This window comes from Stegostoma tigrinum, chromosome 25 (assembly GCF_030684315.1).
Source record: "Stegostoma tigrinum isolate sSteTig4 chromosome 25, sSteTig4.hap1, whole genome shotgun sequence".
Lineage (NCBI taxonomy): Eukaryota > Metazoa > Chordata > Chondrichthyes > Orectolobiformes > Stegostomatidae > Stegostoma > Stegostoma tigrinum.
The window spans coordinates 1,023,004-1,045,778 of NC_081378.1; the positions used below are offsets into that span (position 1 = coordinate 1,023,004).

General features: G+C 40.5%; 1 protein-coding gene across 2 annotated transcripts in view; it reads right to left on the reverse strand.

Annotated features, from left to right (window-relative positions):
• LOC125463164 (semaphorin-3A) overlaps positions 1 to 22,775 on the reverse strand; it is a 409,874-nt gene that overhangs the window by 60,805 nt on the left and 326,294 nt on the right. For both annotated transcript variants that reach the window (XM_048554000.2, XM_048554001.2), the window contains exons 6-7: positions 18,522 to 18,615; positions 5,370 to 5,489 (exon numbers count right to left, since the gene is read on the reverse strand). In XM_048554000.2, the coding sequence (XP_048409957.1) occupies positions 5,370 to 5,489; positions 18,522 to 18,615 (214 nt within the window). The remainder of the gene's footprint in view (positions 1 to 5,369; positions 5,490 to 18,521; positions 18,616 to 22,775) is intronic.

The following is a 22,775-nucleotide window of genomic DNA, read 5'->3' on the forward strand; positions in this document are numbered from 1 at the left end:
CATGTTAAAATTACATTGGTCTTATTTACAAATGTTGTCATGGTCGTTCCCTTCATTCTCACTCAGGGATACATATTGATGCGTTCTCCAAACTCTTCTCATTCTAGACACCTTTCCAGTAACCTTTCTTTGTGGTACCGTTACTAGCCCAGCCCTTAGGACATAGAACATAGAACATAGAACAGTACAGCACAGAACAGGCCCTTCAGCCCACAATGTTGTGCCGACCATTGATCCTCATGTATGCACCCTCAAATTTCTGTGACCATATGCATGTCCAGCAGTCCCTTAAATGACCCCAATGACCTTGCTTCCACAACTGCTGCTGGCAACGCATTCCATGCTCTCACAACTCTCTGTGTAAAGAACCCGCCTCTGACATCCCCTCTATACTTTCCTCCAACCAGCTTAAAACTATGATGCCTCGTGTTAGCCATTTCTGCCCTGGGAAATAGTCTCTGGCTATCAACTCTATCTATGCCTCTCATTATCTTGTATACCTCAATTAGGTCCCCTCTCCCCCTCCTTTTCTCCAATGAAAAAAGTCCGAGCTCAGTCAACCTCTCTTCATAAGATAAGCCCTCCAGTCCAGGCAGCATCCTGGTAAACCTCCTCTGAACCCCCTTCAAAGCATCCACATCTTTCCCATAATAGGCGACCAGAACTGGACGCAGTATTCCAAGTGCGGTCTAACCAAAGTTTTATAGAGCTGCAACAAGATCTCACGACTCTTAAACTCAATCCCCCTGTTAATGAAAGCCAAAACACCATATGCTTTCTTAACAACCCTGTCCACTTGGGTGGCCATTTTAAGGGATCTATGTATCTGCACACCAAGATCCCTCTGTTCTTCCACACGGCCAAGAATCCTATCCTTAATCCTGTACTCAGCTTTCAAATTCGACCTTCCAAAATGCATCACCTTGCATTTATCTAGGTTGAACTCCATCTGCCACCTCTTAGCCACCCTTAGCCACCTTGATCCAACGTTTTGGTACTCTGTCTTCCCAGCCACAAAATTACATTTTACCAATCTGTAATACATGCTGAAAAGTAAACCTTCAATCAAGCATTTGTCCTTTAATCCTTCTCTTTGCAATTGAGGCTCTGCTTTGTGAATATCTGTTCATATAATGTAAGGAGTAGGAATAGGAGTAGGCCATTCGGCCCTTTGAGCCACCTCCGCCATTGAATTGGATCATGGCTGATCCAACACTCCTCGTCCACTTTCCTGCCCATTTTCCAGAACCCTTGATTCCCTACTGATCAAGAATCTGTCTATCTGTCTCAGCCTTAAATATACACAACTGCTCTGCCCTACAGCTCTCTGTGATAAGGAGTTCCAAAGTCTCATAACCCCCTGAGAGGAGAAATTCCTCCTCAATCTCAGTCTTAAGTTGTAGTCTCTTTATTCTGAGACTACACTGTCTGGTCCTGGACTCTCCCATGAAGGGAAACATTCTTTCAGCATTGACCCTGTCAAGCCCCTTAAGCATCCCGTGTGTTTCAATGAGATTGTGCAAGATTTACCATCTTTTTCTCTTTTCTTCATTTCATTGTTTTTATTTTAACATTTTGAATGATTTAATTTATAAAAACTGTTTAACTCTTAATCAGTGACCGAGTGAGACCAAATGGTAGAAATGATCATAAAGAGACATAGTACAGTATACATGGATGTAATAAGATACTTTTAAAAGATTGTTTCCTATTTAATAATACCTCTAAAACAAATAAAGGTGAATGCATTTGTATTTAATTTTGGTATTATTTCTCAGCAGTGCTATTTTTAACAAGAGACTGATGCTTATCATCCAATGCACAGCTCTCCTTTTCATGATCCTGACTGACCTTTTGTATATCTGAGCAGCAGCAAAGAATTCACCATATCACATGTGCTTTAAAGATAAATTAAACTCAAACCACCAAACAGAACTTGATAATATACAGAAGTCCTACCCATTGCAAATATCTTTAACATCTATAACTTTGCTTATGATTCGCTTGTTAGACCAGCACAGTTTTAGGGGGATATAAAAATGAAAGTGGCAGCATCATTTGGTGATCTTTTTCAAATCCCTCTATGGTCTCAATTCTCTCTCTCTCTCTGTAATACTGCCACCCACCACCCACCCCAACTCCCAATCCCTAATTCCACACCTTACACCCTCATCATACAGCTTCCAGAGTATCAGAACTCCTCAAATTTCGGTGTTTTATGTATCCTGATTTTAATTACTTCAACACTGGCAGCCATATGGCTGTGGGGGCCTTAAGCTAAAGAATCCTTGTTTAAAACATCCTGCCTCTCGCTTCCATCTTTATATCTCTTCATCCGAACATCTCCTCCTGCGACTTGGTGTTAAACTTTATTTGTTTGTGCCCTTGTGAAGTGTCTTGGTATATTCTGATTTTGTTAAAAGTGCAGACTGTAGTTGTTGATTTCATCCTCGAACACAGGGATACTATACGGCTTACAATCACCTCTTTAAAACAGTTTTTGAGTCTCAGCTTTGGGGCTGGTTGTAATGACGCAATGCAATGGCACATGTACTGAGCACTTGCTTTTAAATTTCATTAATTAATATGCACATTACATAGGTTGGTCAATCTTGGTATGTAAATAACATCCTGGAACCTAGACATTGCTGTGCATATATTAGTCCAATGATTAATGTGATCCTGTAAATGTCTTTGCTCACTACTTAAGGAGATATGTCCTCCTATTTAATTTGAGAAACATGCCAGCCCCTTTAAGAATGACAAACAAAGAAATTCTCAGTGAGAGCTCTGGGTTTTCGTTTGCTAGCTAACACAGACTGTGATCTCAAGAACTCCACACTTTACACAGTTAATCAGTTATTTTACTTTTTCACAATTTGTGTTATTCATCCATCTTTAACTGTCAGTTCTTTTTTATTATTCAAGCCTCTTGTTTCTCTGTTGATGAGTAAAGTTCAGTTCTGTTGACATTCATTAGATAACATTGCACAACAGCAGTATCGTTTTATAATCATTCTCAGGTCTGAACACTTCAGAGCCCTCACGTCTGGCCACATTGCACTTAACTTCTGTCTCTCTGTCTGATTTATGACTTTAAGATACTTACGTTGTATGGTTTAGTTTTTGAGCACTTCAGTAAGCTGCACTCTGTTTGCTGTTTATTGAGGACACCAATCAAATTGTTTTCTACTCTACAAGCTGCAGGTCAACATTGATGCTGCAGGAAGACATTAATCACTTTGTTCAGAAATCAGATAACATGGGGGATGGAATATTGCATGCCGTGTTGTTGCATTCACAACGCAGTGAGACACGTACTCAGGGCTGATGCTACAGCTTGAATCTCTAAACTCCTGTAGGCACTCTCAATCCTTCAAATTACAATATTTCATTGGCAAGCAGATGAATTGAGAGAGAAGGAAGTTGTCATTGGAGGAACTATCACTTATTAGTCTGAATAATGAAGCATTTAGAAGATTTTACAAGCAAGCAAATTGCTAACGTTCAAAATAAGAACTAAACGGCCTGTTTAAGATCAAATGTGTTAATTTTATCCATTTTGGATTGCTGCAAATAAAAGATTTTCTGTAGGATGACTGCAACAACTTTTTCACTCATAACTAGTCAATGTCCTCCAATAGGTTACAGCATGGCGTGATCCATTTAATTTGAACTACAATTTGAACAGAATTTAACACACAGGAAGTGTAATCTGGCTCTTCGGTGAAACTGCAGCTGTAATTGGCAAAGTCTTCTGAGGCCTTTATTCGCATGCCATCAACCTGAATATGATATCAATGTTGACCTTAGAACTGGCTTCCTTTCTCTCTTCGAACAGGAATCGGGGCCTGACGTAGGAGAGTTGTTGGGAACTGTTCACAAAACATGTGATGATTTATACCCTGAATACAAATCAAGATGTTACTTTAATACAGATTAAAATTATCAGTTCAAAATCGTGAATGAGGTTGTTCATGTAGTAACGAATGTAGTTTAAATCTGCTTCATATCAACACAGCCACAGTGGGAAGAAAACAGAGTCAACACTTTGAGTCCATTGACTCTTCACCAGAACCCTGATTAACTTTGCTTTCTTCACACAGATGCTGCAAGGAACGCTGTGTTTCTCTAACACCTTCGGTTTTTGTCTCAGATCTCCAGAATCTGTAGTTCTTTGTTTTATCAAATTGGCACTGGTACTTGGTCCATTGCTGTGAGCGAATGGAGAATTAAGGTTATATGAATTACACCTCAATTTTTTTTTGTTTATTCACAGGATGAGGGTGTCATTGGTGAGGCGAGCACTTACAACTCATGTTCAATCACCCAGAGGGTAGTCAAGACTAAATCACTTTGGAGTGGCACGTTACCTAAACCAGGTCACGTTTCCTTTCCCTAACAATAGCGAGATAACACGGTGTGAAGCTGGACGTACACAGCAGGCCAAGCAGCATCAGAGGAGCAGGAAAGCTGACGTTTCAGGCCTAGACCCTTCTTCAGAAATGGGGAGGGGAAGGAGGTTCTGAAATATATAGGGAGAGAACCAGGTTGTTTTCAACAATAGTACAATTAGATGAGCTTCTCATTCCAGATTTTTTCTTAAATTGAATGTCAAGTTCATCATTTGCCAGGGTAGAGTTTGAATGCAGAACACTGGCCTTACAGCTCTAAGTTACTTGTCCAGTGACATTACCACTCTGCCACCGTCTCCCCCAACCACTTGGGAGTGGAAAGGACTAAAGCGAGGGTTTTTAACTGATCTCAATCTAATTATATTGTCTGAAATTATGGATCAGCAGACACTGGGTGGGGAAAGCTGTGATATAACAATAATCAAATAGCCAGACCAGGCATTTCCTCCTGATCCATTGGCCTTGTGCAGAGGAAATCTTATTTCAAACCCAGCTGCTACTGGGAATACAATGGCTGATGTGGGGAATCGATGAGGGAAACAGAACATTCAGAAATAAAAGGAAATATATCCATTCTGAGAATGATGAGGAAAGTTGTCTTCCACTAATTTTAAGTTCTTTCCATTATGTTAGTTGAGGTCAATGCATACATGAAGCAGTAATAACAATGAACTAGACAGGTTCTTTCCTCTATCAACATTTCTCACTGTACTTAGTATAGGTTTACTGCAAGCCAGTCAAAAACACCAAAGTTGGATACATTAGAATGACGTGTTGCTACACTTTATAACTACACCTTGGGATAACTACACACCTTGGGAAAACAAAAGCCTAAATTGGAGTGCTGTCAGAAAGCTGAATGTAAATTGAAACTTTAATTTCCAAGTATTCACGTTTTAAAATACTTGAAAGTTTATCCCTGAGCCTTTGGGAGAGATTGGCCAACCTACTTACCATTCAGCCACCTGGAATCATGTTGTTCTGTCCTTATTGGGTGATGATGTCCCAAAGTGCGGAAAATTGCAAAATCCCTGCCCATGAAATCTGCCGCAGTGCCAGAGTATAGCTCTCCATCTGTGGATTAAGGAATACAAATTTGTCACTGTCACAATGGCAATATTCCAAAAACACATTACAAATCAAATCACAAGCTTTGAAACGCTCCTCTCTTCTTAATCCTTTTGGTCTCAACAAATTGTTACACAAAGTGCCTTAGCACTTCCATCCAAGATTTTGTCACTCGAATCCTTTTCACCAATCACCAGTCTTCCTGCTGATTGACACTAGTGTTCAATCCAGCAATGCTTTGAGTTTAAAGATTGCTCCATGGCTTAGTGTTTGCTGATTATTGTAATCTTTTTAAGCCATACAACTCTGAGATCTTAGCATTCACTCAATTCTGGCCTCTCACATGCTTCTGACTTTATTGGAGGTAGTGACTTTACCTGTCTGAGCCCTAAATTTCTTTGTTCTCTCCATAAACTTCCCCAACTCCTCCTCCTCCCAAAAGCTGGTCCTTAAAAGCTTTGGGAAAATACACAACAGAAACAGCATGTCATGGCTAAGTATGAAGTTGAACACTTCAGCAGGAGAAGCAGAACAACAGAATATTATTTTGGTCATGATAAACTGGAAAAGGTTGATGCACAAAGGAACCTGAGTGACCGTGTACACTGATCATTGACAAGCATGGAAGTGCAGCAAGCAATTAGGAAGGCAAACAATAATTTGCAAGAACAGAAATTGCTGGAAAATGCAAAGGTCTGGCAGCATCTAAAAGCAGAGTTAACATTTCATGTCCAGCAACCCTTCTTCAGAATGGCTTAGTACCTGCCTACGAAATGATAAATTAGCCTTAATTAGATGATCAGAAGTCACACAACACTAGGTTATAATTCTTGCCTATTTTGGTTAATGCATTGAACATAAGAGTTGGGACATCATATTGCAATTGTACAGGATATTTGTTAGGTCACCTTTGGAATATTGCATTCAGTCCTGATCTCCCTGCTGCAGGAAAGATGTCATTAAGCTTGTGAAGGTTCAGAAAAGATTTACGAGGGTGTTGTCAGGTTCAGAGCGTTTGACCTATAGAGAGAACCTGAATAGGCTGGGGCTGTTTTCCTTGGAACGTAGGAGGCTTATAGAGGTTTATAAAATCATGTGGGGCAGTGATAGGGTGAACCACTAACATCGTGATCCCAGAGTAGGGGAGTCCAAAAGTAGAGGGCATAGGTTTAAGGTGAGGAGGGGAAAGATTTAAAAGGGATCTAAGAGACAACTTTTCATGCTGAGAGTTGTGCATGTATGAAATGAACTGCCAGAAGAAGTGGTGGAGGCTGGTACAATGACAACATTTAAAAGGCACCTGGATGGGTACATGAATAGGAAGGGTTTAGAGGGATATGGGCCAAATGCTGGCAAATGGGACTAGATTAGTTTAGGATATCTAGTCGGCATGGACGAGTTGAGCCAAAGGGTCTGTTTCTGTGCTGTATGACTTTATGATTATGAATATTTTCTACATTTCCATACCTTGTTGATCAATCATTTGATCACCTAGCCTAATATCCCCAAACGTGGCTCAGGGTCAGATTCAGTCTCTGTGAAGCACCTTGAACATCTTATTGGATTTAACACAACATAAACATAAGTTATTGTTGTTTCTCAATATTTTAAACGTTTTCTACATCAAATATTTCAAACTAGCTGGATACCATACAGCAAATTTCAAAGTGATATATACTCCTAGCAAATAATAAAACCCTAGCAGCATAATAAAATGATTTCTTATAAATTCCAACAACAATGAGAAATTGGTACAGAGTAACATAGGGGTCGATTATCTTGGAAGGAATTGAGTCACCTTGAGATTCAGGTGCTCATATGGTTAATGATGGCAATCAAACTCAGAACAACAGTCTCCAGGAAAAAAAAGTTTTATCTTTTCTTTACATTTAGAACTGAAGTTTTAATGTACGATGCAGTAATTTCCAAAGGCTGATATTTCAGCTCGAAAATTTATCCTCCTTCTATGTAAATGGTAAAACGAGAGGCTTTATATCAAACTGAAATGTTTGCTTTTCTGGTCACTCTCTTTGGTAACTGACAATCAATGCCAATATCCTTGATACATGTGACACAATCTGTCTGTTCTTTTTTGGCTCGAGTGATGGGAGAATGTTGCACTCCAGGGACAAGCTGACACTTTTGTTTGTTTTAGCCTTATTAAAAGCATGTTTCCTGCTGACAGTGCCTCAGAGGAGTGCTGTGCCTATGTTTCATTTACAGTCCCCTACAGGAGAAGCATGTGTGGATGTAACTGACTGAGTAATGGAAGCAGGAGGAGGAAAAATTGAGGCAGTGTAACAGCGCACTGTTCATCCACAGCTTTGATTAAGCATGTAAACCTGGTAAACAGAGTATGCCCTATTTAAACTTTCCAAGACAGCATTAAATCTCATTCTCTTAACTCAAAAACTCACCAGGGCTCCTGCAGTAGTGCCTTCCAAATCCATGACCTCTACCACCTTGAAAGACAAGGACAGCAGATACATGGGGTTGTCAACACCATCAAGTTTCCCTCCAGACTGGGGCAATTGGAGATCCCCTCCCCAACTGGTTAGGCAGGTCACTCCACTCTCCCTGTCAGGAAACTATCCCATTTGCTAGGAAGGCAGCTATAGAGGTGTCCCCAATTTATGAATGTCTGACTTCTGAATGCCTAATTTTACAAATGCAATCTCATGCAGAGTGTACTTTTAAAGACATAGCATATGAGCATTTACAAATCATCCTGCATTGTATACCAACTTTCATACAAATTAGCATGCAAATAGACACCAGAACTGAACCTGGTCACAACCTGAGGACTGCCTCTAATCAGGGAGGTGGCGAATTGTGGTTCTAAGATGGCCATCAATTACCCCCTACAGGGCTTTCAGTGTTGGCAGATTGGGAGGGGTCCCCAGGCAGGGAACTTTTCATACAGTTGCAGTACGTGCCTCAGTGGTCAGCGCTAATACCTCACGGCGGCTCAGTGGTCAGCGCTAATACCTCACGGCGGGTCAGTGGTCAGCGCTGATATCTCACGGCGGCTCGGTGGTCAGTGCTAATACCTCTCGGTGGCTCAGTGGTCAGCGCTAATACCTCACGGCGGGTCAGTGGTCAGCGCTGATATCTCACGGCGGCTCGGTGGTCAGTGCTAATACCTCTCGGTGGCTCAGTGGTCTGCACTGATATGCCATGGCGGCTCGGTGGTCAGCGCTGGTACCTCATGGCAGCTCAGTGGTCAGCGTGGATACCTCACAGCGGCTCAGTGGTCAGCGCTGATACACCACGGCGGCTCAGTGTTCAGCGTTGGTACCTCACGGCGGCTCAGTGGTCAGCGCTGATACACCACGGCGGCTCAGTGTTCAGCGTTGGTACCTCACGGCGGCTCAGTGGTCAGCGCTGATACACCACGGCGGCTCAGTGTTCAGCGTTGGTACCTCACGGCGGCTCAGTGGTCAGCGCTGATACACCACGGCGGCTCAGTGTTCAGCGTTGGTACCTCACGGCGGCTCAGTGGTCAGTGATGATACACCACGGCGGCTCAGTGGTCAGCGCTGGTACCTCACGGCGGCTCAGTGATCAGCGCTGATACACCACGGCGGCTCAGTGGTCAGCGCTGATCTGCCATGGCGGCTTGGTGGTCAGCGCTGGTACCTCACGGCGGGTCAGTGGTCAGCGCGGATACCTCACGACGGCTCGGTGGTCAGCGCTGGCACCTCACGGCGGCTCGGTGGTCAGCGCTGATATCTCACTGCGGCTCAGTGGTCAGCGCTGATATCTCACTGCGGCTCAGTGGTCAGCGCTGTCGCTTCACAGAGCCATGGACCCTGGTTTGATTCCGCCCTCGGGTGACTGACTGTATGGAGTCTGCACATTCACCCCACGTGTGTGCCGGTTTCCTCCGAGTGCCACGGTTTCCTCCCACAGGCGAGCGATGTGCAGTTTAGGTGAATTAGTCATGTTAAATTGCCTGTAGTGCCCAGGCATGTGCAGGCTAGCTGTGTTAGCCATGAGAAATACAGAGATAGGAAAGGAAGACGGGTGTGGGTGGGAAGTGCTTCAGAAGGCCTCAGTGGGCTGAATGGCCTGCTTCCACATTGTAGGGATTCTATGATTGTATGAACGTAATTGGTGAAGTAGTGAAAGGGATGAATTCTTATCTAAGGCCAACCTGTCCAATTATTTCACCTTCTCACCATCTCCAAGAAGGGTAACATTCCATCCTAAGTGTTTGCTTCAAAATACTGTTGTGAAGTTATGTAGAGTACTTGTGGATTGGAAGGCATGAAGTTAGAATTTGATATTTGTGAAAATGTTGGTCTTTGTAAAATGGTATGGGTAAAGCAGTGCATGGTCCCTTTAAAAGATTATTTTTCTCTATTCTTAGAGATTCAAAAGGATGTCTGCGGATTTGCAGGTGCACAGAGCAGCTGAAATGAAACATTTGTATCTAAAGGCTATACTGTTAGCAGCAACACAACATTTTTACGAAGACAAATTGTGGAGCTGGATGAACACAGCAGGCCAAGCAGCATCTTAGGAGCATAAAAGCTGACGTTTCAGGCCCAGATCCTTCATCAGAAAAGACAATAGGTTTTTGTATTTAATCAATTAATTTAATTCAGGTCCTCAGATACCAAAACCAATTAAGTTTAAATTTGTTGGTTTTGACAACATAGGACCAATCCTATTGTAAGAAATTGATATGTCATCAAGTGTATAAGAGATTAGGGCATTTGGAAAATCAGGGGAGAGCCAACTGCCATCTTCCAAGGGAACAGCTCTCAGTTCTAAAAGAAAGAATCAGTGGCTCTCACAGAATTCTCTAAGCCTTAGAGTAAGCTCCATCTAAATTATAGGTACCTATGATACAAAAAGCTGATGTTCCTGACAAAAGAATTTGACAGGGAAGGCATTCCTGACAGAAGAGTGCATCGGAGAAGACACAGAGCATTCCACAAGATGTAAACTGACTGTCATTCTGAGAGACTAAATTCTATTACTTTTTTATTTAGGTTTAGATAAGTGGGATTTATATTTACTGGAACAGCATACTACTAAAATCTACTAAACCACTAAAACCGCAGACCCGAAATGTTAGCTTTCCTGCTTCTCTGATGCTGCTTGGCCTACTGTGTTCATCCAGCGCTACATCTTATTACCACTAAAATCTTATTTTATTCAGGAATGGTTAGTAGTTAGAAAGGATTTATTCGGTTTGTTAATAGTTTAGTTAATTTGTTCATTGTTAGTGTTAGATAAATAAATTGTCACTTGTTGATTATAAACTTTTATATCTTTTTATTTAACCATCTCTTTATAACATACTGGAGGCTCTTTTAACAGATTATAGGGTGAGGCGTGACTCCAGGTGTTTCAGTTTTAGTTATCAGAGGGGGATTAGACCATAAGACATAGGAGTGGACGTAAAGCCATTCGGCCCATCAAGTCCACTCCGGATTTAAATCATGGCTGATGGGCATTTCAACTCCACTTCCCTGCACTCTCCCCATAGCCCTTGATTCCTTGTGAGATCAAGAGTTTGTCGATCTCTGCCTTGAAGGCATTTAACGTCCTGATTGGCCTCTGCTTTGTAATATTACAGGTCAGAAAGGAATGTTTTAAAGAATGAGCTTTGGGAGGTAGAGAGGAATATCAGAGTGATATAAATTATACTTTGCATCTTCAGTATATTTTGCGTTTTTGATATCTTTCTCATCTTTTTAAATTTTGTTTTGGATTTCCTTTCTTTTGTGAGATGCTTCCCAAAAGTCACCATTATTGCTTTTTAAAAGCCAAGTTTCACTCTCAATGACTTGTGAGCAGAACCGTAGGACTTCATCGCTTTTAAAGCTTCAGTTTCTCAGAATGCACCTTTTATTAACAGATTGTATATTATTAAGAAAATTCAACTGTTCTCTTATTTTTCACTAAAGCAAAATCCTTACTCCAATATTTAATCACATGCTTTTAGCTGACAATCCTTTCCTAACTCTCACACCATTGCTGTCTTTTGCCTACTTTCAGTACTGACTGGAATTAGTTGCTGATGGCTAAGGCTTTATTGATTTCTCCTGGAATAATAAAATCCTAAACTCTGGAGAATATCAACGTGGCCAGGAAAATAATGAAACACTTGAGTGTAAGGATTGTTTATTTTTTTGCCCAGAACAAGAATTATGATGGAGACTTTGTTAATATTAGATTTTTGGTACACCTGGAGGCAATATGAAAGCTACTTAGTGGTATTATGAAAATCCAAACCTGTAAAATAAAAAGAAACTTCCAGTTTTGAAGAGATAATGGGAACTGCAGATGCTGGAGAATTCCAAGATAATAAAATGTGAGGCTGGATGAACACAGCAGGCCAAGCAGCATCTCAGGAGCACAAAAGCTGACGTTTCGGGCCTAGACCCTTCATCAGAGGTTTTTGTATAGTAACAATGATTTAACTGAACACAAAAAGCAGCAAGTGTGTTGTATGCAATGACAGTTACAGATATCTCTGGGGTGACAAAGATCTTCTTAGAACTAATTCTAGACTGTGGTATCACTGGTAAAGCTGTAATCTGTTTCCCACTCCAAATTATCTTGGTAGCTAGCAGCTTGCTCAGATATTGTGAAGGGTGGCTTGGAGTCTCATGGATATGGAGATACATATAAATAAGACCAGACAAGGACAGCAGCATGTTCATAAAGCATTTGTAGTTGTCAGACAGTCTCATAATTACTTGGACACATTTACTGGTGCCAACTTTTATTCCAGTTAATTAAAACAAGACTGAGTCTGAATTCTCACCTTGCCATGTTATGATTTGATATCGCGTACTCGGAATAATTCAGGAAATAGCCACTGCTCTAGCATAACACATTCTAATATTTCATCAGGAAGCACCAAAACATTTAATAAACATTTGGAATATGTAAGTATTTTGGTAATAAAATAAGTGAGTGTAACATTGTCCTACAAACTGGAAGACTGCTTTAAAAATACAGAAATATGAATGGGATGGACTTAAAATAAAGAAAAATGACTAACAAACCAATTGAAAAGAAGTAATGTTAATAGAACCAAAGCCAATTCGTTTAAAGACCCGGTACAATACATTCCTTCTTATACCTGATAGATTTCACATTTATATCAGCAACAGCACTCTCTTCTAATCATACACCTTAGATTGTGTTTTTACATGAGTTTTCAAGTCATATGAGAGGATGTGGGAATGAGGGTGGGAGCTGATTTACAAATCCCCAATCACTGACAGTAACTGTTAGATCTTTATCTGGGAGTGAGGGCAGGTGCTGAACATACACACTTATACTTAACTGACACAATGATGATAATCATCAAAATATATTGTTAAGCTGTCATTAATGTTAAGTGTTTTAAGTACAAGTTTAACAGGATTGTTATGTTTTGAGACTGTGTCTTTAATCTGGTCAAATGAGGATGGTATCATGTGACTTATTCTGATTTTGACCTGAGTGGGTGAAAGGGGAGGCAATGGCATCTTGGCATTATTGCTGGACTGCTAATTTGGAGACCCTAACATTCTGGGGACCAGTGTTCGAACCCTGCCATGGCAGATGCTGGAATTTGAATTCAAGAGAAAAGTAATCTGAAATTAAGAATCTAATGATGGCCATGAAAACATTGTCATTTGTTGTAAAAATCTATCTGGTTCACTAATGTCCTCTGGGGAAGGAAATCGATCATCCTTACCTGGTCAAGTCTACATGTGACTCCAGACCTACAGCAGTGTGGTGCACTCTCATCTGTCCCCTGGACAAGTAGACAGCATCGCCATCATCCCACAAAACAAAAGTGCCAGTTCGAGTTTAAAAGGAGATCCAGGCTGCTTTGCTGGGAATTTACATTTGGAGAAAATGACTGTAGGATTCCTGTCTGCTGCCTATTAGTCGGCAAAATCCTGGGATGGTGTGAGGAACATGAAATTTTAAACACCAGACAGAACTAATGTCTGAACATCTTGATAATTCGCCCTTCAGGAATGTAGTGGGAGCTTGTGTTCAGGTTGTGAAGACCAAATTTGTGAGGATTTGAATTGAAGCTGGAAGATTCACTTAGCTCGCACCAGAGGGAGAATCTCCAAGAAGACTCCTCTGATGAAGGGTCTAGGCCCGAAACGTCAGCTTTTGTGCTCCTGAGATGCTGCTTGGCCTGCTGTGTTCATCCAGCTACACACTTTGTTATCTCATATCATGAGAGATAGCTCTTGGATTAATAGTTACCAGGCTGAGAAAAGAAAATAATGGAAGTAGACCCTCGGGAGCTGAGAGCCTTTTTGGATTCATTCTCAGAGATTTGGGTGTCGAATTAAGAGATAGCATTAATTAGTGAGAGTATTTGGTTATGTTAAAAACAAAAGGAAAATTCTATATTCTGTGAATTAAAATGTAAATTATCTACAAAAAGGATGTTTATTAAATTGTGCTTTTAATCCGTTTGTTACAGTACAAGTCATAAACTGTGAAATGTTGTTATTGTTTTAAGTAGAAGCTTGAATATTTCTGGTTTCGGGCTTGTAACTGAAGCACTGCTGAATCAGCTAGTGTGTTTTGTATTGTTACCACACTGACAATGTTCTGCTAATGCAGCAAGTTGTCACTGAAAGTTTGAAGATCTGAATCAATTACAGAACAAAAACTGCAGTGAACGGATCATAATATTTAAAATATTTCACTAAGGGAGCATTTTTGCCTACTAAATATGGGTTGTGCTTAATTGGCTAACAGTCGAGCCTCTGAGACAGAATGTTTAAGGTTCAAATCACACTCCAAAACATAGGCATTAAGATGACAGTTGACATTGCAATTATATCATCCTGTACAAGAAGTGCCAAAGGGTACCCCTTACTATCCTGGTCACTACTAATCCATCAACATTTGAATAGTAGATTACTCGGTCGTCATCATACTGCTGCACATTAACTGCTCTATATCCAACATTACAACAGCAGTGTCTCTTTGAAAGTATCTCAATTGCTGTAAAGAACATAGGGCCATCCTTTGGTCATCAAAGGAATTGTATAACCTACTTACAAAGTGGATGTCAAAGTCCTTCTCTGCATTGCTGTCACCAATCACTCTGTCACAGAGTCAGTGCCAAGCATTCCTGCACAGGATAAGGCTGAAGCATTCAGAGCAACCTTCAGCCAGAATTCCAAGTGGATGATCCGTCAGTGGTCCCCAGCATTACAGACACCGGTCTTCAGCCAATTTGATTCACTCCACGTGATATCAAGTTACAGCTGGAGGCACTGGATACTGCAAAAGCTATGGGCCATGACAATATTCCATCAATAACACTGAAGACTTGTTCTCCAGAACTGCCGCACTCCTGTTCCAGTACAGCTACAACGCTGGCATTTACGTGACAATGTGGAAAGCTCCCCAGGTATGTACTGTACATAAACAGCAGGGCAAATCAAACTCAGACAGTTACTGCCCCTTCAATGTACTTCCTATTATAAGTAAAGTGATGGAAGGTATCATCAACAGTGCTATCAAGCAGCAGCTGCTCAGCAATAAACTGCTCAGTGACACCCAGTTTGGGGCTCAGTCAGGGATGCTCACTTCATGATAACAACCTTCTCAAGGACAGCTGGGGACAAGCAAAAATATGTTGACCCTACCAGCATTGCCCACATCCCATTAACGAAGCAAATAAAAGCCACCGCCGTCCCCACTCCTTCACTGAAGAAACACTGATTTACTTTAACTACTTGGATCTGAACATCCATTAGTGCTTCTGTAAATGGCACTAAAATTGGTAGCACTGTTGATAGTGAAGCGGATGGTTTCAGGCTTTAGTTTGGTGTTGATCAGCTGGTAAATTGGGCAGAGCAATGGCAGATGGAATTCAATCCTGATAAGTGCAAGGTGATGCATTTTTGGAGGTCCAGTCAGGGAAGGATGTACTCAATGAATGGTAAATCCTTAGTAAGCACTGAGGAAAGAAAGGGACCTTTGTGTTTGAGTCCATAGATCCCTGAAGGTGTCAACACAGATGGGCAGGGTGGTGAAGGTAGCACACAGGATGCTTGCCTTCATTAGCCAGACACAGAATATAGGAACAAGGAAGTCTGGTTACAACTTTATAAAACCTTGGCTAGGCCATGGAAGGAGTACTGTGTGCATTTCTGGTCACCACATTACTGGAAGGACATGATTGCAATGGAGAGGGTGCAGAGGTAATTCACCAGGGTGTTGCCTTGGATGAAAAGTCTCCATTGTGAGGGGAGACTGGGCAGGCTGGGTATGTTTTCCTTGGAGCAGAGGAGGCTGAGGGCTATCCGACTGGGGTATACAAAATTATTATGAGAAGCACAGACAAGGTAGATTGTCAGAATCTTTTCCCATGGCTGTCCTGTCTCAGACCGGAGCCTATAATTTTAAATTGAGGATGAGTGACTTAGAGATAATCTGAGAAGTAACTTTTTTTCAGCCAGACACTGGTAAAATATGGAATGTGCTGCCTGAGAGGGTGGTGGAGGTAGATATTCTCACAATACTTAAGAAGCATCTGGATGACCTCTTATAATGCCAGGACATAATAGGCTATGGATCAAGAGCAGGTAAATGGAATTAGTGTAGTATGGCATTTGTTGCCAGTATAGACATGTTGGGCTGAAGGACGTATTTCTGTGCGGTATAACTCTATAGCAAAGAAGGAGCCTCTTGGAATTAAGCAAAACCCGATGCCCAGGTATGTACTGTACATAAACAGCAGGGCAAATCAAACTCAGACAGTTACTGTCCCTTCAATAGGAGAATAAGAGATATGTGAACATGTATATTCCAGTAGTAACCAAAGCAATTGTTACTTCTGATTAATTTGGGTAACTGGATTCCTCTTTTGAAGACAGAATAATAATTTAAAGTGAAATCCATAATGAATAATCAAGTGCAACATTTCAAACCGGAATCAGTAGTGCAATTTTGACTCAACTTGCGATATTTTTCCAAAACAGTCCTCCAAAGCTTGCCCTTATCGGCCATCTGGATTAGGAAAAGAATCCTATTTCTAATGATAGGAAATTCTCTTTTAAAAGCAGCTTTTCATCATGCCTTTATTAAATGTAATTTCATCACTGATAAAACAGTTTCTTTTAATTAATGTTAGCATATTGTAACATAAGTAAGTTGAACTTACTGAAGCACAGTGTTAATCTTTCAGTTAAACCTGATGTTATCAACAAGTCTCAATTCTGTTTCATTTGACTTTCATCTTTTAGTGACCATGGCATTTTAAAATCTGATTTTGTATCACAAATGAGTCTTTGTAAAGCTTTGATAAAGTGTCTAAAATGAGTCAAATACTACCTGAAACTGTGACACAAGCAGAAATCCCACCTCTTCCTGTTTCCCCGACCCCTGGGATCTCAAGAAATGAAATCAGATAACATAAAACTTCATAAGAAGTTTCGAATGAAAGAATGTATTATTAAATTTGATATGTATCATATTTTGCAGCCATTATAAACTGCTATAATACTCAGAGCAGATAATCTCACAATGTAGCTGTTCTTGTATAATGTTGGACATGGAAAATGAAACATTTGTTGGGTGTTCTGACTATGACACAAATCTAATTATAATTATCTCAGTACAAGATTCTGTGTGTTACTTGGGAGGACTGAAAGGCACGATAGAACATAGAACATTACAGCACAGTACCGGCCCTTCAGCCTTCGATGTTGTGCCGAACTGTCATACAATCTAAAGCCCATCTAACCTACACTATTCCATGTATGTCCATATGCATGTCCAATGACGACTTAAATGTACTTAAAGTTGGCGAATCTACTACCGTTGCAGGCAAAGCGTTCCATACCCTTACTACTCTCTGAGTAAAGAAACTACCTCTGACATCTGTCCTATATCTTTCACCCCTCAATTCAAAGCTACGCCCCCTCGTGCTCGCTGTCACCATCCTAGGAAAAAGGGTCTCCCTATCCACCCTATCTAACCCTCTGATTATTTTATATGTCTCAATTAAGTCACCTCTCAACCTTCTTCTCTCTAATGAAAACAGCCTCAAGTCCCTCAGCCTTTCCTCGTAAGGCCTTCCCTCCATACCAGGCAACATCTTAGTAAATCTCCTCTGCACCCTTTCCAAAGCTTCCACATCCTTCTTACCAGAACTGTAAGCAATACTCCAAGTGCGGCCGCACCAGAGTTTTGTACAGCTGCAGCATAAAATGTTAATGTTGGGTTGTCAGGGCAGAATGGAACACATGATTTCACAGTTCTATTCACTCACAGGACATAAGGTGTTTCTGATGAGGCCCAGCGTTTGTTGCCTGTCCCTAGTTGCCCTTGAGAAGGTGATGGTGAGCTGTTTTTTTGAACTGCTGCAGTCTATGTGCTGTAGGTTGATCCACAATGCTCTTAGGGAGGGTATTCCAGGATTTTTATACAGCAACAGTGATATATTTACAAGTCAGGATGGTGAGTGACTTGGAGGGGAACTTGCGGGTGGTGATGTCCCCATGTATCTGTAGCCATTGCCCTTCTATCTAGAATTGGTTGTGGGTTTGGAAAGTGCAAACTGAGGATCTTTTGTAAACTTCTGCAGTGCATCTTTTAGATAATATACACTGCTGCTACTGTGTTGGAGAAGGGAGTGGATGTTTGTGGATGTAGTGCCTGTCAAGCAGGCTGCCTTGTCCTGGATGGTGTCAAGGTTCTGGAATGTTATTGGAGCTGCACCCATCCAAGCAAGTGGAGTGTCTTGCATCTCACTCATGACTTGTGCCTTGTTGATGGTGGACAGGTTTTGGACAGTCAGGAGGTAGGTTACTCACTACAGGATCCCTAGTCTCTGAGCTGCTCTTGTAGCTGTGACATTTCTAGTTACTAATATTATTACAGTAGTTTGATTATTTTGAACACTGCTTCAATGTGATTACAGTTACAATGAGAATGAGTGTAACTCAACAGAGCATTTAATGAAACCAGTGGTTGGACAGCACACCAGCACTGAATTGGTGAAGCTTTTCATTCTGATCAACTTCTTGGTTTACTTACCAACCAAAATCGAAGTGGTCAGCAGCCTGGGATCATAGGGGCTCTTCCCTCGTCCATTCTCAAAATGTGAGGTCTCGAGTCTGAATACATTTTCCTAGGTGCATAAAGATACAATGAGTATTACATTCTGTTTGGGCATGAACATTTCTGAAGAAGGGTCCTGACCCAAAACATCAACTTTCCTGCTCCTCTGATGCTGCCTATCCTGTTGCGCTCCTACAGCTCCACACTGTTATTACAGTCTGCATCTTCATTGAACCAATTAAGAATCATGATCATAATTGAAAAAGATTAATGAGAGAATTATCAATGTAGTAATGATGTTTTAAAATTATTTTACTAAACAACAACATTTTATGGCAGTTTTTCAAGATTGCATCTTTTATTAATTCAAATCGCTCTCTATTGCAGAGGTTTTTGTATGCATTCAGATATTTATTCCCTCTAAACGCAGGGAAGTCAGTTTGCACATTAATATAACAGTTAAGGCTTTTAGTGCAAGAATTGTAAATTATAGCCAATCTGTAAAGATGTATAACTCAAAACAGTTGATGTTCTGATGCATAGCTACTTCATAGAAACTGTCAGGTAGAAATGTACTCTGTGGTTTTATCCCAGGAATGTCTAACAATATCAGATCACATAAAATAAATGTGTTCAATTTAGGCCTTCAGCCGCTTCCATCATCTAATGAGATCATATTCTGATAGGCAATTAAATGTCTTGCCTTTGGCCCATGTTCTTTAAAAACATTGGCTAACAAAAAGCTATCAGTTTCACACGTTAATTAACAATTGATCCAGCATCAACTGCTATTTGCAGGAAAGAATTGCTAAATTCTGCCTGCATTTGTTTGTAGAATTGTTTCTTACCTTCAATCCAGAAAGACCAGATAACAATTTTTAAATATTCCTCTTGTTGATTTCTGAAGCAGGTGAAATACAAAAAAACTATCTGCCATACCTGTGCCTTTTGATGTTTTGACAACATTGATCAAATCAATCTTAACCTCCTAAAATCCAAGAAATTAAATTCTGGTGTGTGAATTAATTTTTGGAGTCCAGTTATACATCTGGTGAATCTATACTCTACTGTCTCCAGGGCATCCTGAGGTGTGACATCCAGAACTGCTTCCAATCATTCAGCTGTCATCTAACAAGGGTTTTCATTTTTCAAAAGTTAACTTCACAGAATGACAGAATTTCAGAAATATTGCAATGCAAACAGTGGCCACGTGGCCCATCATGCCTCTACCAGCTTGGTACAGGAGCATCATTACCGGATGTTAGTCTATTGCTTTTTCCACATTATTTTTTATCCAAATACTCATACAGCGACATCTTGAATGCCTTGATTGAACTTGCCTCCACCACAATTGCAGGTATTGTAAAACCACGCTGAGTGAAAATGATGTTTTCTTGTTTCACCCACAATCCTTTTGTAGATCATTTCATATCTGTGCCTTCTTGTTCTTTATCCTTTTTTATGAACAGGACTGTTCCTCCTTATCTATTCTGCCCGGCGCACTCAGGATTTTGCAAACTCCCATCCAATCGTGCCTGAACCTTCTTCTCTACAAAGAGACCAGTGCCAACTTTTTCAATCTATCATTGTACCTGAAGTTCCTCATTCCTGGAATGATTCTTGTAAATTATTTCCAATCTTCATAAATTTCTTAAAACATGGTGTCCAGAACATCATTTCCATTTTGGAAAGCCAAATCAAGGTAGGAGTTTCATGTTAAATGGTAGGGCCTTAAGGAGTGCGGTGAAACAGAGAATCCTTAGAGTCCAGGTGCACGGTTCTCTGAAAGTGGAGTCACAGGTAAACAGAGCAGCGAAGAAAGCTTTTGACACACTGGCCTTCATCAGTCTGGGTATTGGATGTAGAATTTGGGAAGTTATGTTGCAGTTGTGTAGGTCCTTGATGAGGCTGTGTTTGGAGTATTGTGTTCAGTTTTGGTCACTTTGCTATAGGAAGGATGTTATTAAACTGGAAAGAGTACAGAAGAAATTTACAAGGATGTTGCCAGGGCTCAAGGGAATAAGTTACACGGAGAGGTTGGGTAAGCTAGGAATATTTTCTATAGAGCATAGGAGACTGAGGGTGATCTTATAGAAATATGTAAGATCATGAGAGGCATGGATAGGGTGAACACACTCAGTCTTTTTCCCATGGTTGGGGAATTGAGGGTTGGAGGGCATCAGTTTAAGGTAAGAGAGGAAAGAATACATGGGAACCTGAGGGGCAACATTTTTTACACAGATAGTAGTACACAAATGAAATGAGCAGCCAGCAAAAGTGGTTAGGGCAGGTACATCAACAACATTTAAAAGGCATTTGCCCAAATTCATGGATAGGAAAGGTTTAGAAGGATACGGGCCAAGTGCAGGGAAATGGGGTTAGCGTGGATAGACTATTTGGTCAGCACGGACCAGTTTGGGCCGAAAAGCCTGTCTCCACGCTGTAGGATTCTATGGCTCTATGACTCCATCCAGCCTGAACATTATCCATTGATTATGAATCCCTGTTTTCTAACACTCAGCCAATTTTGAATCCACGTTGCTATTGTCCCTCTTACTCAATGAGTAATAACTTTCTTCAAGTGTGTTATGTGGCGCTGTATCAAACATCTTCTGGAAATTGATGTAAGCCACATCAACAGCATTACCTTCACTTGGTCTGTTTTCTCATCAGAAAAACTCTAGGAAGTTAGATCAAAGGATTTCTGAAGGGCAAATCAATACCAACCCTTCCTATTCAACTTACTTTTTCCATATAACTACTAATTCTATTCTGAATAATTGTTTCTAGAAGCTTTCGCACCACTGTAGTTAAAGTGACTGGTCTGTAATTGCTGGTGTTATCCCTACAAACTTTCTAGAACAGAACCGTAATGTTTTCAATTCTTCAGTCTTCTAGCACTTCCCCCAAGTCTGATGAATACTGAAAGGTTGTGGCCAGTCCCTCTACAATTTCCACACTCTCTTCCTTCAAAATCCTTGGATGTATTTCATCCAGTCACAGGCAACATTTCTGCCTTATCAGTTTTGAAGCCTTCTGGTGACGGAGTTCCCTCTGGGGTCACTGTGGTCTAGGTTATATTTGTCTCCGGTACAGACACGTACAATGTGTTAATCTAACACCTTAGCCATAACTGCCACCTCCAGGTAGACACCAGTCTTATATCCCATTGTACTCCAGTCTTCTGGATATAAAGTTAAGCATTTCAGTCGATATTTTATTATCTGTAGTTCTCCATGATATTATGGTGACTTGTGTACAGGTACATTTCAGTTTCTATGGGCTTCCACAGCTTTTCATCCTTTACAATCCCAAATTTTAGTTCCAAAGTGAATGACCTGACATTTGTTGCAATAAAATCCATCTGTCACCATCCCTGCAAATTTGTTTAATCCTTTAATACACTTTATGCTCTTTTCCTAATGTTTCCAATGTCAACTTATCTTTGTTTCATTAATAAAATTGAATGTGCATCTATTGACTCCATCAAGCAATTCATTAATAAATTTGCTGATGTCTGTAAACAGGCCTGTTTAGGTTTGCAGGGCTAGTTTTATCCTGCCACTTAAACTATTTACTCATAATCCCCACTCTCTGACTTCTGCAGTTTAACCAATTTCCTAATTTGTTCAATAATTTGTCACCAGTTTCATTAGCTTCATATTTAGCTAATGGCATGTTCTGGGCATTTCATCAAATGTCTTCTGGACATTCTTATAAATAACATTCATAGACAGTCCATTGTTCACTACTTCAGTCACCTCTTCAATCGGCTTTACCAGACATGATCTACCCTCAACAATTTCATGCTGAGCCTCTATGCTCAATTGAAAATGTTAAAGTTTTCAGTTTGTTTACACCTTATGCCAAGCTTATTAAAATCTAATGTTTCCATTAGCTCAACAGATAACATCAGTTGTAGTTAGACATATTTACAATTGACAAATATAACAGCTCAGATGAAAGAGCAAGAACAGAACTGTGGTTAAAGTCCAACTTTGATAATGTACATTGAACTTATCATCTTTGTAAATGTGATTATGATTGTGTTAATTAGACGAGCTAGAAAAAATTAGGCCTCAAACAGATAGTAACAAAAAAAAGGCAAAACAAAATAACCTCAAAAGACAAAGATGACTTTCCTCTTCACTCTTTTTAGAGAAAGTATTATTTGACAAATGATGGACAAAGGAACGTTCCAAAACCTTTATTTTCTGTCGTAAAAAATAT